Source organism: Nematolebias whitei, chromosome 14 (assembly GCF_014905685.2).
Source record: "Nematolebias whitei isolate Nwh7 chromosome 14, NemWhi1, whole genome shotgun sequence".
NCBI lineage: Eukaryota > Metazoa > Chordata > Actinopteri > Cyprinodontiformes > Rivulidae > Nematolebias > Nematolebias whitei.
This window is the reverse complement of record NC_056511.1, coordinates 16081679-16098299: the sequence shown is the minus strand read 5'-3', so window position 1 is coordinate 16098299 and position 16621 is coordinate 16081679. Positions and strand designations below refer to the sequence as shown.

General features: G+C 38.7%; 1 protein-coding gene across 1 annotated transcript; it reads right to left on the bottom strand.

The window, feature by feature from the left end:
- Positions 1 to 3200: 3200 nt before the first annotated feature.
- On the bottom strand, positions 3201 to 15970 carry ubtd2 (ubiquitin domain containing 2). The gene is made up of 3 exons (XM_037687325.1): positions 15815 to 15970; positions 12839 to 13075; positions 3201 to 4314 (listed from the first exon to the last, which is right to left on the bottom strand). The coding sequence occupies exons 1-3, from the start codon at positions 15882 to 15884 to the stop codon at positions 3803 to 3805; spliced, it is 819 nt and encodes a 272-aa protein (XP_037543253.1). The 5' UTR covers positions 15885 to 15970; the 3' UTR covers positions 3201 to 3802.
- Positions 15971 to 16621: the final 651 nt, after the last annotated feature.

Here is a 16621-nt window from a genome sequence, read left to right as displayed (position 1 = left end):
AGATAGATAGATAGATAGATAGATAGATAGATAGATAGATAGATAGACACACAGACAGACACAGGTTTGTCTTTCTGTTTTCATGTGGACTTTGCATTGACTTCCATTCATTTTTTATTAATTTATATAGCCTAACCCTGACCCTAAACATTACCAGTACATACCTAACCCTAAACCTAACCATTACCAGTACATACCTAATCCTAACCCAGCCTCAATTCACACCTTAGTCCTAATCCTATCCCCTAACCCACCAACGACACTTGAACCTTATAGGGACAGATTTTAGGTCCCCACAAAGCACAGCTGGTCCTCACAATGTAGTATGTGTTGAAAATTGGGCCTCACAAAATAACATAAACAAGCACACACACACACACACACATCTCTGTGTATTTCAATAGCAAACTTTTTTATGTATTTTCTGACATTTGGAACTTTTGCTCTCCATCCATTCATGCAATCATGCAGGAGATGACAAAAGATTAGAAACAAAGGAGCAGTTCATGTTATATCTGTGTGTATTTCATGTGAAATCGTGTGCATTATTGTTCAACCACACTTACCGCTGAGGAGGAAGTGAGGACAAGTGAAGGAAACATTTATGGAAGTGAAATAGACGTGTCGTGATGCGTATCAGAGGATTGATCAGGTGTCCTGTCACGGTCATGAGATTTCTCTGGAACAAGAACAAGAACCTGTCCGTGTTCACAATTTCATAAAAGGTTACTCTGATCACGTAAAAAAAAAAAAAACATCCTTTCATAAGGAACAATTATCACTGATGGTGATTTAGGAACCCAGTAATTATATGCTGAAAAGAAAAGCACATTTGGAAAATTACCTGCACTGATGTATGGAGGAGTTGTTTTTTTTACCTTCCATTATAACCACTAACTGAGCCTTTAATAGTTTTTATATAATCACATTGACTAAATTTAGTTTTATTCTGATTCTCTGACGAGGCAACGGATGACTACTACCACTGAATGCAAGCACGCGTTGTGGTTTTGAATTAAATCACCTCTGAACTTATTGTCACTTTCTCTGAACGCGCTGCTCTGAAAGGAAACGCCACTGCTTCTCTTCTGACTTCAATGACACTAATTAAAAAAAAAAGAAACGCTTAAGACCAAAAATGATTAAAAACTTTGATTTTCACACTGTATTTTACTCAAAGTAAAGCCTTTTTTTTCTGAATGAAATCAAAACCTTTGGAAACTAGTTTTAATCTTCTGAGGTACTTCCTCAAAATCCACTATTATTCCGTTTTTAACATTTATTGAGAACTACACATTTTACACCACATCCACTTTTGTTCTTCTGCCTTGAGGATGATGTAAAGAAGCACAAACAAATGTGAGCTGTTCATTAACTCTCCTACTTCCTCTGCTTTAGGGAGCTGGGTCTGAGAGATGTACCCAGCAGGTTGAAGTTCCATCCATATCACATCACCAGGCCAGTGACGTTTGTTGTTAAGCTGGGAGAGACAGTAGCTACCAGTTCTTTGAAACGCAAAGCAAACAATGTTTTTGTCTCCAATTGTCTTTGCATCACTGTGTTTTTCCAACAAAGTTCCTAAATTCTGCCTGTCAGAGTGAGACGACTTAAAGAAGGAAATGGAAACAAAGAAAAGAGGAAATCAAGGAAGCTGCTTTGTCATGCTTTACTTATGCAGTAAGAAGTAGACTGAGTTCTTGAACAATGACGCTATGCTATTGAATGCAACACTCTCAAGTCACTTTCCTTCTTGTCTTGAAAGTATACTCTGTATAGGTTTCCCAGTTCTTCCCCAAAACGTTCATATGTACATGTAAGGTCAAATTCATAACTGTCAGTTCATTCTAGATTTTGTTTGTTTACTTACTGCAAACTAGGAAAGTAGCCTTCAGAACAAATTAACCTTTGACCCTGGACTCTTTGGCACTTGCATTAAAAATGTCCCGTCTTTAACATTTTGGTATCAGAATGCAAATACAATATTCAAATCAATTAGAAAGTTCCTGGAGAAACTTTGACAGGGATGTGGCGGCCATTTAAAATGTTTGATTTGACAGCACTAAGTGTTGGGGATGGCTCTAAGCTAACACTGTATCAAATTTCAGCTCCAAATTGCAAAATATCAATGAGTTAAAATATTTTTTTTTTCTGTTAAGCTGTGGTAAGCATCTTGGATTATTTATTTGGATTCAGTATGTGATAGGGAAGGTTCTCAGCTATAATCACACCAAACTTCAGCTGTGTGTGCAAAAATAGCTGAGTTAAAGCCATTTAAATTTAGCTTTGGCAGCCATCTTGAATATTTTTTGATTAATTATTTATTGGGTAATGCCCTCACACCAAATTCCAGCTTAATATGTCTAAAAATGGCAGATTTACAGTATTTTTCCTTTTTAGCTCAGGCGGCCATCTTGGACATTTCATTTGCAACCAGTCTATGAAAAATAACATAAAAATGGTGTCTTTGTTTGCAAATTACGTCACCATGGTAACTCAAAAACGCCAATATAAGTAATAGCACACATTACAGCACCGAGCTGATCATTTTGATGCATTTGTACACATTGTGGTTCGGGCCACATTAAAGTTGATGGAAGAGTAAGATATAAAGTTAAGAAACCCTTTGTTAGGTGGATAATAACAGGTGTCTGCCTTACTCGGCAGTCCCCTATTAGTGAACCTTCTTTTAAAGTTAAAGTCAGGCAAACTGGATAGTTTTTGATTCCTATCTTCATGTTGAATATTGTCTTCTGGATGTGGACTTGAATGGAGCTCAAAGCAACAAAATCTTGTCACATGACAAAAAAAGCTAAAAGGCAAATTGTCATAAATGTCTTTGATCTGAGTTTCAGCTTTGTCACTAATGAATGGAAATCCTCATGTAAATAAGACACTGTCCGGAACATGCGTAGTTTCATACAATTTATCTGCATGCCAAAAATAAGAAGGTAGTAAAATAATACTATTAGACAGGGATTAAGGAATATCAGCAATGACCATTTTTATTTAAAAACACTCTATTTTTAACCAAAATATGCAATCATGTCTCTGATGTCCATCCTTTAGCTGCATGGTTTAAGTGTGGTTTGTGTCCTGAGCATCAACACACACACTTATTCACACACAAAGGAGAATTACTGTTTATCAAATGATTAGTTTGATTGTTCAGTGAAGCAGAGTGAAGTATTGAATCCAGCAGCAGCTTGGTAAATTACGCAGCCACGCTTCCTGACTGCGAAGTGTTGACAATATAGGACCTAAATCTCTGTGCTAACAATACGAACCGTCCTTCACAGCCGTTAGCTTTCTCACATACAATAATCCTCTGGATTTATTTATTGTTTTTACTAAAAAGCCTGAATAACTCATTACTGTTGGATAGTTGCATTTTGTCAACTGTCTGAATCAAAAGTGTGTTTATAACCCTGTGGCCTTATAATCACAGTTCATCTTGCCGACCTTCTCCGAGCAGAACTTTAAAGGAAACTGACACAAACATTCTGCCTTCAGAGCTGCCAGGAAAACCCTTTAAACCATCTAACAAAGTTCTCTTTTTGTAGTCTGGTTTCCATAGGAACATTTAAAAAGACTTCAAAAAAGGGTCAAAATTTTAACGTGTAAAACCAAAATAAAGAGTCTCTTCTTCATTATAGTCTTTAAATGCCAGCAGATGCTGACCTCTGCCCTGACGTAGCCCTTCTCAGCAAAAACAACCAAAGAGCACAGGAGAGAAGAATCAATTCTGTTTCGGGCCTCGTTCTTCTTCTTCTTCTAAACTGCCAGGCCTGTGGTATGTTCAGATTTAATTCTCCACTGGCGTCGGCTCCTGGGGGACAGCAGACACTCCTTCCATGGCAGCTGGCCCACAAGCCTCTGCTGTATGTCCTGGTGGAGTTACAGGCTCTGGTGGTGGACGCTGGCTGAGGATAACCTGAACTACATAATCCCTGGAAATGTTGAGTTGATCCAAGCGCAGCCTGTCGGTCAGCGGCCGACCTGAGAAAAACCAGCGTTGGGTTGTGGCAGGCACGCCCTCTAGGCTTTGCAAACGACGCTTCATCATGCCCACCGTGTCCGTGGAGCGGACCGCCAGTCGGAGGTCACGGCCCGTGGAGAGCCGAAGCCGAATCTGACACTCGCCACCTGGGACGGGGTCGCCGGAGCTGCCTGTGGATGGGTCCGCCGACACCGAGTCTGGATCTGAGCCGTCGGGCTCATCGGAGCGCTCTTCAATCATGTTGACGGGGGGAGAGAGGCAGTAGACCGGCAGCTGGTAACGGTTCCCGAGTTCATCGTAACATTCAGTCAGAGCTCCTGTGGGGAAAAACGAAAACAAAGAGAAAATTTAATTTCACACTGCCCGCCACCTCTCATGTCAGAGTTTTGCGGTGAGTTCATTTTAGGATGAGAAATGACAAAAATGTAGCTGTTCTGATCCAACCTTGATAAAACCTTTATACACAGTCTTATGAGATGTTGCAAGATGTTACACTCAGAGCATCGTGAATGACTCGGATATCAAAGTTCATGCTAAAAAAAATCCAAAGTTTGGGCAGGTCATCTGGACGGTTACTGGGCATGAACTTTGATGTTTGGAACCACTTTGGCTATGGCTGCCTCAGAGGAGTCGACGGGGGAGAGGGCGGGCCCCAGAAACCATCTTATCACCAGCAAACTGGTTGATCCACTATGTGAGTGTGCTGCTTGTGGGACTCTTGTTGGGTCTCCTCGGACTGATGAAGTCCTTTGGATGAAGGACAAAACTTCTCAAAAAAAAAAAAAACGTCCAGATGACCTGACTGAACTTTGTTGGACTCTCAGATACCACCACATCAAATTTTATCACCGTATATCTCCACTTGAATGAGTTATAGTCATTTTTGTGTTTTTTATGCCCAACTAGCTGCAGCAGCCATCTTCAAGTGATTTTACTCCCAATGTTACTTGGTTGTAGACATATAGGCTGTTCTTAACTTTATTTTCCCTTTATTTTCCTGTAATTTTTACAAAAGCATAATTCAACTTATTTCTCTGAGCCAAAGAAATAAATAAAATAAATTGACGTAATACGTGTCCATGATATTCCAGCAGGGAACTTGAAATAGCAATATACATATGTATTTTAATACCTATCCTTATTATGACATCACTATTTCTATCTGTAATTTGTTGTATTGTGGAACTCCACTACACATACTGGAAACAATAAATCCTTGTTTACAGCAAGTTGTCTCTTACAGTAACTCATTCAAAAACATGTAGGAAAGCAATTTTTATATGTCAAAAGTAAATGAATAACTGGGAGTGCACTCAGGTTAGCTGTTATACTTAACAAAAGAATAGTCTGTAAACTTTTACCAATTTTTTTTTTTTTTTTTTTAGATTAAATGATCAATGTTGGTATTTTAAGGCAAAAATAATGTTTAATGGGCCTCGCTTGACTGATCTGAATAACTTTCTGACATGTTTACTTGCACTGTAGTTAAAAACAAGTAACCTTTCAAAAGTTTTTATTGTTGCAGTAAAAACACGAAAAGCCAAACAGTTACATCCCTTTTCCCTTTAACCAAATTTACAATTCCCATTACTCCGTAATATGACAAAATGGAGAAATGAGAGTTAAAGCAGCTAAAAAACAAGACTGAAAGAAAGGATCAGAAAGCAAAAGCATGGAGAAAAGAAAATGTCATTTATCGGAGTGTAATTTATGACCCGGTGTGATTCAAACGTTGAAAAGAAACAGCTGAAGGATGAGGGGGAAATAAGAAGCAGGTCATATATTTTTCATGGGAGAACCCCAGCATCCCTCTGGGGGATTTCAGCGAGACAGGTCCAACACACAATAATCCAATAACTGTCATACCTGATATCGCACAGAAATTTTATTGTGGTGATGGGTTTTTTGATTGCAGGTTTAGCTCCTTCTAGTTTCTGATTAAATTAAAAAGTAATCTCAAAACACCTTTATAGCCCTCAATGTCATTTTAATGTTTTGTAAAAAAAAAAAAAAAAGCAATAACATTGCAATTCAGATACAGCTAAAATGTTAGCACGTGGATAAAATAAAAAAAATAAATAAAAAAAACGTTCTCCAAAAGCTCAGTGCCCCATGGTTTTTCTGCAAACATTTCGAAAGGTCACCGCATCGCTTGTGCAGCTGTGCGACTTAAAACGTACCACGAGCCACACGAGAACGACGGTGAGTTCTGTGGTAAGTGACAGCGAGCTGAAAATCCCACAGGCTGTTGCACTATGATGCCTAGATCAGAGCTGCTGAATAGGAAATAAGTGGATGTTAGAGTAAATGCAGGTGTCAGGAAAGGGTTGCCTGAGTCAGTGCGAGAGCCAAGATCAGAAACGGTGAACCTGATAAACTTGGTTTCTATAATGTGCTGAGATCAGCATTCATAATATTCATTGTCAACTTTCATAATACTCACGTGATTGGGACAGTATGAGATAAAATGTTAATGAAAAAAATACTTCAGACAGGTGCCGCCATTTTCTAGTTTTCTTCCAATAAGCCTACACTGTAACGCAAGTCAAAAGAACTACACTACCCAGAAGCCAACAGTGCTTCTGGCCGCTGCTTTCTGCTGAAATGGAGGGAAAGTTTTGCAACGCAAAGTCAGAACTAACAATCTATCTATTAAGTTCACAGAACTGGCAGGAAAGTCGCAAATAATCCTGAAGCTCCATTATCAACGTGCACATCAACCTGGACGGGGCGGTGGGCTTCTTCACTGCTGGGTGGGTCTGCCGAAAGGGAACCGAGTCTGACCGGAACCGAGCTGCTGGTCTGCGGAGCTGGTGAATACCCATATAAAACGTTGCAGAACTGTACAGTACTGTTGTAAAATTACGTAGGGTTGAGTTTAGAACATTATTAAGAACGTTGCAAGTGGCACCGATTTCTTTAATTTTGGAAGCTCGGACGACACTTGCATGAGAAACCGATTTTACTGATTTTTTTCTAGTTTTAACAACAACTGTCTAAACTTCATTTATATTTCAGAGCATTACCTCATTGCCAGTTAAAACAAGTTTGTACTGTTTCTAGGATATTGTTCAAGGGTATGTTTTCATTAAAATAAGATCGGAAAATTGAAGGTGCATTGTGAACTTATAACACCTGACAGTGTCGCTTATAAAACAAAATCGGTATCGACAGGTCGGGCTTTTTAGAGATCGGTGATCGGTCAGAAAACTGCAATCGGTGCACCCCTAGTTGTAAGTGTGGGAAGAGTTTAAAGCCTTAAAATATTTATAAATATTAAATAAATATAGCGTTCCTACTTCGTGGTTTTTCACCTATCGCGGTGGTGTGTGGAACATAATCCCCGCGCTAGTCGAGGGACTACTGAATGTGTTTACCGCATTAAATTAATCTGGTGAACACTTGTCTACATTCATTTACAAAAGAGGAGAAAGCAGCACAAAAACTGCCACGGGCTTTTAAAATGGACAAAAGTGTTTCAGTATCTTTCTGGAATCATTCTTTTCATTGAGCTCAGTTCCAGTCAGCTGAGAAACAAAAACAAAAATGATTGACCTGGAAATGTGGATTTGCAACATAAACACATACTCGTTTATTGATTAATCACAGACACAATCTGTGCACACACAGTAGAGATCGGTTGTGTTGTAAATAGTGTGCTGGACTTTCAGACTATTTTGGGAAGTAAAGTGTTTAGGCGTGCTGTATTTCACATCACTGTATCCTATTGGCTTGACTTGGTTGGAGCCAAAACAGCTCAAATCAATTAAGTTTTCCAAATGAGAAAAGGAAACAGACACGACAAGAAAAACCAGCTGTACCGCTCTTTACCTCGAAAATGAAAGGTGCCTTAAATAACCGGCATATTGAGTCATCCACGGACATTCAATCTTTGTGTTGATGACACAAACAAAAGTTACATAGGTAAATATTGCCCAAGGTTTGGAAGTATACACAACCTCCCATATTTAACAACACTCAAAGGGTTACCATAAGTGTTGCCCCAACAGGGACAATGACACTTCGTATAAAAAGACTGATATAAAGAGCCCAAAACGTATGTTTAGGCTGCCATTGAAAGAGATCTATGATTTTAATAAGATTTGCCCGGTTAAAGGTTAAACACATTACATACGTTAAAAAAATAATCTCCTGTAATGCCAATTTAAGTCTGTTGAGCAGCTATTTACACTGCTTAGATCACAAAATAATACAAAATGAATCAAACCTAAACTACCATCAGTCTAAATGCTATTAATTAGCTTTGTGCTTCAGCTAATATGACCTCAACAAAAATCAACAGCATTGACCACTCTTAACTGAAATCAGTCTGAAATAAACATGTTTTAGAAGCGGACCTGCTTCGATTTTGATTTCGTGATTTTTGTTTCAAACGACTCAAATTAGCTTTTGTAACAATATACGCCTCTACCCTTGGACAACGGTTGGATCTTTCCCATAACGCCGTTTCCCTCAGGATGAACTGTAACAGCAAGAAATACAAAAACTTTTCCAAATATGTATGAAACTACGGTATCACTACATCCTGAGTCCAGGCCTCACATTGAACGGTGAACAGTGTAAACTAACAACGGTCAGCGTGTTAAAACATTTCACATGCTTTGCACTAAGACTTTTGCCCTGTTATTGTAAACATGTTGACATGGAAGATGTGTTTTTTGGCTAAAGGCTGCACATTGATCAAGCCCAGCCTCGGAGCAGCTAGTCTATTGCCTAATGTTAATCTGAGAAGCTGAGTAGTACTTTTTTTGTGCTACGATATCATGTTCTAAAAAAAAAAGCTCTGTCCACGAGGTTGACCATGTTTTCTTCAACATACAAACATCAGACGAGCATACTGAGAAAAGCAAGCCCTTCAAGCTTTGGTATTTTTATTTGGCATTTATTTCATGACTGATGGTAACTGGTGCATAATAAAATAAAGGGAGTGTAGTTTGCAGTCAAATTAGCTTGACTTGTCATTGGATTATATTATAATTGTTAAAAACAATTGCACAGAAATCAGAGCTAGATGATTTGTTGCCCCTTTTTTCGCTTGACTTCCGAGGCTAAACTGAAGAATCCTGAGCAAATCTTTCCATTAGCTTCTCATTTAAATGCAAAAACGGAAAGGATTTTAGCCGTAACGTTTACAGATCTCCCTGGTCCTGATTGAGTGAAACAGTGATGTCAGGTTTGGGGAATTCACAGCTGCAGCCCAGCAGGATCTAATCCGACCTACTAGCCAAACTAACAAGGAGGAATAAAACAAAAAGGCCGACACTGGAAACAAATAAACCTTATTTTTGTTTCACATCTTGAGAATATCAACAAAATCTTGCCCACTTTTGGCTGTCAAAAAAATAGACCTAGAACTAGGCTGACATTTGTGTAGAAAAATATTTGAAAAATATGGAGCAGTTTAAAAAAATAAAATAAAATACTGTGCCTACAAAATTAAGCTGACGGAGTGGCAGGAGTGTAGAGAAATATCGATTTTTGGTCTGTACGTGGCTTTTAGCACGTTTATAAATAGAACAACTGAAGCAATTAGGCTTTTTGATGAACTGAGAATAAGTTGAGTTTCTGGCATGAGGTGTAACTCTCCCTCAGACACACACACTTCTACTTACTATGAAAGAAACCACACAGGTGAAACTAAGAACGGAAATCATGACAAAGTGTTACATCATCATCCAATTCACTCCTTGGATCAAAAAGCTTCATTGATGGTCCCAGTCAAAAAATTTACTTCCCTAAATCTAAACGTAAACGTGGACTGAAACAGAGCCCAGGTATTTCACAACACTCAGAATCATCCTTCACCTTTCACCTCATATGTGAACCAAATAAAAGAACGGCATGTTGACAATGACTGAGCGCAGGCTACGACATTTATAAAACTTGTTCTAAGGAAAGCTGGGGCACTGGGTGAATGTTCATGAAGCATTCACACTATTGTGATCCATTTTTCTTCTATACATTTTTCAGAATCTGTCTCGTTCCACAATTTTTGTGCTATTTCAACAAATCATCTCAAAATGTTCAGCTCATTCAGGAGAAAGGTGATATGACTTTTGGTTTTGGTGCAACTTTAGCTTTTTGAAATATTTAGCCTTTTCGGCCACTTTTTCCCCCATAGAAAATGAATTGAGCTCATTTTATCTCCTTCAGATCTTTAGATCTGTTTACAACCATTTACTGCTCCTTTCACATTTTGTTCTGGTTCAGATTCTTTCAGCTCCTTTGTGCAAATTTAAAAACTTTTTTCAGCTACTTTCAGCTGTTTTTTTTCCACTATTCTGTGCTCCTTTCAGATTCTTACCACTAACTACAACATTTTTGTGCTTCTTCTAACTCCTTTCTGCTAATTTCAGTTTGTTGTGCTCATTTCAGTTTATTTCTACAAGTTTAAACTTTTTCTGCTATTTCAACTACTATTTAATTGTTTTATGCTAATTTTAGCTTTTTCAGTTAATTCCACATATTTTGCACTATTTTCAATTTTTTTCTGACTAATTCAGCAAAAATGTGCTCTCTCCACTTCCTTCTGGTAACAATTTTTTTTGCCTTTTTAGCTACTTTTCAGCTGTTTTTTGCTAAGCTCAGCTTTTTTCAGTGAATTTCCATATTTTTCTGCTTCTTTCAGCCTAATGTGGCAAACATGTTCTTTCTGCTTTCTTTTGCTAATTTAAACTTGTTCTACCTGTTCAGCCTCCTTTTTAGCATTTTCTAGCTAATTTAGTCTGTTTTCAGATAAATTCAAGTTTTTCATGGTAATTTTTCCTACTTTCAGCCTAATTAACGTCTTTCTGAGCATTTTAGCTTGTTATACTCCTTTTAGCTTAATTACGCTAGTTTCAGCTTTTTCTGCTATTTCAGCTACTATTTAGCAGTTTTTATGCTCATTTTAGCTTTTCAACTAATTACACTTTTTTAAAAGCTAATTTTAGCTCTTTCCACTTCCTTCTGGCAATATAATATTTTTTCTACCTTTCAGATACTTTTCATTCAATTTTTGCTAATTCTAACGTATTTTTTAGTTAATTTCCTAATTTTGTGCTAATTCTTAAACCAAATTCAGCAAATATGTGTTCTTTCTGCTTTCTTCTGCAACTTAGCCTAGTTCTTCATTTCAGTATGTTTTTAGCTAATTTCAGCTGTTTCTCAGCAAGTTCTTCTGCAATAAGCATTCACACAGCATTTTTGCAGAAAATGCAATTTCTCTACTTTCAGGTAAGATAAAAAAAAGACATCTTGAAAAAGACAAGAAACTTGCAAAGGAACAAGAAACATTAGATAAATTTGAATTTAGCCTTAGCTTCTAGGCAGCTATCGGTCAACATCAAAACCCAGGCAGATATTTTTTGAATATGCATGATTTAATAAATGTTGAATCTTTCCAATCTGTGATAATAAGCATGGACTTGCTTTAATGTGGGTAATTATCGCTTGTTGTCAAAGGAAAGAGATAACATTTCTACCCATGTGTCCGTACATGTATTCGTTTTTCTGTCCTGTTAGCAAAACATTGCAAACAACAGGTCAGATTTTAAAGAAACTGTCAGAAAAAAAGTCATTGGATGTACAGGTACACCTAATGATTAACTTCTAGAGTCAATTTAATTTAAGCTGGGTGCCACAGCTAAGAAACCATCTGTTTGTTAAAAAATATATCATGTCCCAAACAGCTATAACTTTGTTTCCTTTTATCATAAGATGATCCTTGTTGAAAACGTGGAGATAAAAAGTTGCAGGTGATGTGCGTTCCTTCAAGAAATGCTAGACCTTCGATTTATCATTATAGTGTGAAGTGTTAATATTAGAAAACTTACTGTCTGTCAATACTGGTACAAAAAGCCACAAAGAAAATTAACAGAAGTTTTACTAACGACATTAATGTCCATGTATAATTTTGACAGGAGCTGTTTGTCACTGCCCTGAAATGTGTTTTAAATATGCACTCTCTCGATTATATATACCGGTATACATTTCAGGGATTCCTTCGTTACGTTCTACTTTCAGGGGATGAAGAGCACACCCCTTTTCATTTATTATTTACTGATTCTTTCTGCGGTACATACAGTGCTGTCCTTTCCATCTCTGAAAAGTGGTCATTGAGATTCATTAAGAGGTTCTTAGACTCCTTTAAGCTGCAGATTTAATGATGCAGACATTTATCATCTAGTTCAACAAAACGTCAATAGTCGCACGGCCAATAGGAGCAGCGCAGAAGTACATCACCCAAGCAGAAATGAATAACAATATGCGGCTAAGATTACTTCCTGTTTATGGCACTTCAGCATCAGATGACACCTAAAACTGAAGCACACTTCCTTGAGACGCTTTACTACTTTGTTTAGGTTCTCAATTGCATTATGCCACCTAATAATGCTTGCAGCTCCAGCTAGTGGTAAAGGCTGGAGTTTGGTGAAATAAATTAATTGTGACCTGAGAGAGAAATTTGATGGGTTTATTCATTTAATAATCTCAAACTATTAACAGCAAACCAACAAAGTCCATGCTCAATAATCCAGGTATTCAATCCAACAATTTTCAGTCAGGTCATCTGGACAGTTTTTGGGTTGTGCGTTTCCTTGACTGATGAAGCCTTCTGGATGGAAGGTGAAACGTTTCAGCACAAAAAAAAAAAGAAACTGTCCGGATGACCTGACTGAAAATTGTTGGATATTAACAGCAAAATTATCTACTTTTCGCAAAAGAAAAGTAGTAAATCAACCTGATGAACAGTGGCTTACAGACTTCAGCATATCTGTGTTTTGGCTCTGACACAAGCATGGGAGTCTCAGTAGCATGTAGCATGACAGTATTGCATCTTACCATGTGGCAGTGTGATGCTGGCCCCGTCAAGGATGGCCTGAGCCAGTAGGTGGTCATTACTCTCAAAGGCACTGGCCGCAGCCCGCAGCGCATCCCAGATCTCCTTCCGGCCCTCGAACGCTGGCGCCGTATCCCAGAACTCATCTCTTTTGCTGCGCAGCTGGCCTTCAGTCATCGGGTAGTCACTTTTCCATTTAGGCCGCTCTCTCTTTAGGGGCTGGTTACGCCCTAGAGCCACTGAAAGTAAGGATGAGAGAGAGGGATTAGTCAGAAAAATGAGAGACGAGAAAAGCCCAGTGGTGGAAAAGGTAGATAAAGGGAAACCAAGAGGGGAAGACTGTAAATATTAATACAGAATGAATGAGGTCGGGAGGAAAGTGTGAAATTAAAAAGTAAAGGGAATTACCAAAGCAAGGAAAAACAACAAGGAATGCAAAAAGGATCACAGAGGACAAGAATAAACTAAAAGAGGAATTATCTAAAATAAAGAATCTGTCTTTTTTATGTTCTACTAAACTGAGTAAATTAACAAAAATAAGAGATTAAATAGGGGACTGTGCACCATCAGCGATACACAACATGCACACAGACTGTGCCGAACTGGATCTAGAAATGATCCAATATAAACCCCATTAAAACATTAGGCTAATTGTAGCGCCAAACGGTGCTCCATCTGCAGCAGAACGGCGGATGAATAACACCATCTGGATCGCCTCAGACGAGGACGATAGGTACAGGACGGAGTGCATGTTTGTTTCCCAGAATGCAACACAAAGGCGGGGTAGAGGGAGGAAGAGGATGAAGGATCAAGGTGTTGAGTTCCACCTGCTGCTGATCACATAACACAAACTGATAAGACTAAACTTCAACTGACTGTTTATAGTAAATAAGAAATCAACTGTGTGAGAGACCATCTGCATGTTTAACTACCTACAAACCAGAAATCTACCTTTATGTTAGAAAATATGCAGGGCTAACAGAATGCCACATTTTAAACAGAAGTATAAAAGCACTTCATAATAATCCCCAACCAATAAATGAGGGAGATACTGGGTCTTTAAAAGTTAAAAACAAGATCGGATTTATTTTAAAATGATGATTTAAGGAACATGTTAGGTGTTGCATCAATAAAATCAAATTAATTAAAAAAAAAATAGCAACACTCTTTTGTAAACACACACCATATGTCTTAATTATGTGATTATGCAAAACATTGATAAAATGTTCAAAAACAAAGAGTAACTGTGATTTTTTTTTATTGACTTTGATCAATTTTCATAAGTTTCTGAAAGAAAGTGATAAAACTCTATTTTTTAACCCATTTTTCTTCATTTGTGCTTCTTTTACTATAGTTCAGCAGCTCAACAGATCATCTCCGGGCTCTAAACTCGTTCATCTGGTTTTCAATGAGCACCGACGTCACAAGAGTCCCACATTTCATTTAGCCATAAACGTTCCAACTATTTTCTATATGAAAAGACACTCGTTTCAAATTTGCAGTTCTTGCTGGTTTACGATACATAGAAACGGATTATAGAGGTTTGAAACTGTATTCTCATCAAGAATTAAAACAAGTGCACTCAACACAACGCCCAGATTTGCAGCTAAACAATGACATCTAAACGGCCAAAGCTCAATAAAAACATTTTGACAATCCATGCACTCACAAGCATTTCCCATCAAGAACTGAATACTCGTAAAGTAGATATTTGAATTTTATGTCTCCTCATAGTATCCTGCTTTCCAGCTTGGGTCAGTCAGCAATTCATAATTATATCTTTATTAAGCACTAGCCTAATTGGCTGCCCTTCAGTATATCCCATGTAGGCCATGTACAGTATGTGTAACATATTTTTCCCACCATGTGACACTAAGTAAAAGTAAAACTGATAATGATGTCTGCTTCAATGTGAACATAATCAGATTGGCTTGTCTCTTATTATCATCAGTAGATTTGCCAAGAGACAGCTGCTTGAGAAAGGGACAACCATTTGATACTGAACACTGTTTTTAAAGTAAAATGTCAAATCCAGTCAGACAGAAGAAAAAAAAAAACTATGGGAGTTGTCAAGATAAATGTACAAGACGAGGAGCGGACCAAGGAAGTCAAACTGTATCTGAACATCTGAACTTCTCCTCCCCCCTTGTCCAGATTTATCTCCCAGTCTGTAATTAAAATAACCCAGTGGATCCCCTCCTCACACCAGACACACCAAACTACACTGTAAAGTTGCCTACATGACTTAAAATCAATTAAAATCTCTAAAAAACACAAACAAACAAGCAGGGCTCAGTTCAATCAACAAAAGTAAATAAGTGAAGGAAATGCCACAGTCTGGTAATAATTCCTGTATCAAGCTTCATGATTTGCAACAGTCCTTTTCATTCTAAACAAAAAAGTAGAATTGAACACCTGCAGGAGGTCACTTGTGTCTGTTCTGTTTACAAAATGTATTCAAAACCCCACAGATTAAAAAAAAAACCCACTTCCTTTACCATTAAAGCTGCTGCAAAGTTGTGACACTTCCTGCACTCTGTGCACCAAACACGTTTCCAAAACACTTCACAGTGAACACAAAAGACTTTCACAGCGGGTGTAAATGCAAAATGAAGGCTACAAGTCGAAGTTAAGAAGATTTGGATCATTTAAATCACTCTGAGTCTCTGCTGAGAGGACCCTGTTTGCCTGTGACCCACATTTGTTGTACATTCAGCTAGCTAGCTAACTAGCTCCGTTTTAGCCGGCTAGCCCGGTTAAAGAACAAAGAGAAGCAGCGCAGCAGAAATATTATCTAGTTTGTAAAGAAGTCAGCAGACCGGGAGGACTGTCTGGCTTCAAAGCCCGCTGTGTGAAAGGAGATAGTCGGGGAGGGCTGCTCTGTCTGTCTCCGTAGTGAAAAACGGAAGAAGACCTCCAACATGCAGGAAGCCAAGAGGAGACCCCGAAGACGTCCATTAACCCCCGCTTTAAGTTACCTCCAGTTCCGTCCGAGTTCTCGTTTAAGCTGCCGGAGGAGTCGTGGTGGCTCCCGACACAGCCACCCATGGATGTTTCAGCAGAGCAGCCCGGGTTAGGTAGCTCACCCCCCGGCCCACACAGAGCTACATCCACTAACCCCCACTCTCTTGCTTTTCTCTGTCCCCTCCCTCTTTTCCTCTCCTTTTTTTTTCTATTTCCTTGTTTCCTCCTGTCCTCCCTCACTCTTCCTCATTGCACAGCAGTCCTCATCTTTCTCATTTGCAGGGGGGGAGACAAGGTAAGAGAAGAGCCATCATTCAGCTCCTCTGGTGATGATGATGCACTTTGACACACGTGCTGTCACGTTGTGTGAGAAGCTGTTAGCTGTCCCAGTGAAGACACGTCAGAATATTTACCCTTGTGTTTGTGAATGTCATCGAAGCCCTGCTGCTGCTGGAGCAAGAGGACTGACTCCAGGTCTGGGTCCTGCACCAAGTCTGCAGATGTTCACCGTTTAGTTTGCTGCTTCAAACACTGCAGCATGAAGCACAGCTGCACTGGCCTCAGTGGATTCAAGGTGACTTTACAGTGTTGTCATTTGCATCACATGCGGTACATGAGGTGGAATGAAATTGTGTATTCAAGGTCCCAGTTACACACAACACTAGCAAAAATATAAAGTATATATAAAGAAACAGTATACGAGGATCTAAGAAAGCTCAAAGCCCGGGGGCCGAATGTGGCCCAATCAAAAACTTGTTGAGGAACCTGTGAGCAAGAAAAGAAGTTGGATATCTGATTTGAGTTAATGTAGATTCTGAAAC

Excerpts from the sequence above, each read along its gene's own strand:
- ubtd2 (XM_037687325.1), bottom strand. The coding sequence starts at position 15,884 with ATGGGTGGCTGTGTCGGGAGCCACCACGACTCCTCCGGCAGCTTAAAC. Across the intron at positions 13,076-15,814 it reads GAACTCGGACGGAACTGGAG|TGGCTCTAGGGCGTAACCAG; the intron begins GTAACTTAAAGC and ends CCTTACTTTCAG. Across the intron at positions 4,315-12,838 it reads CAGCATCACACTGCCACATG|GAGCTCTGACTGAATGTTAC; the intron begins GTAAGATGCAAT and ends TTTTCCCCACAG.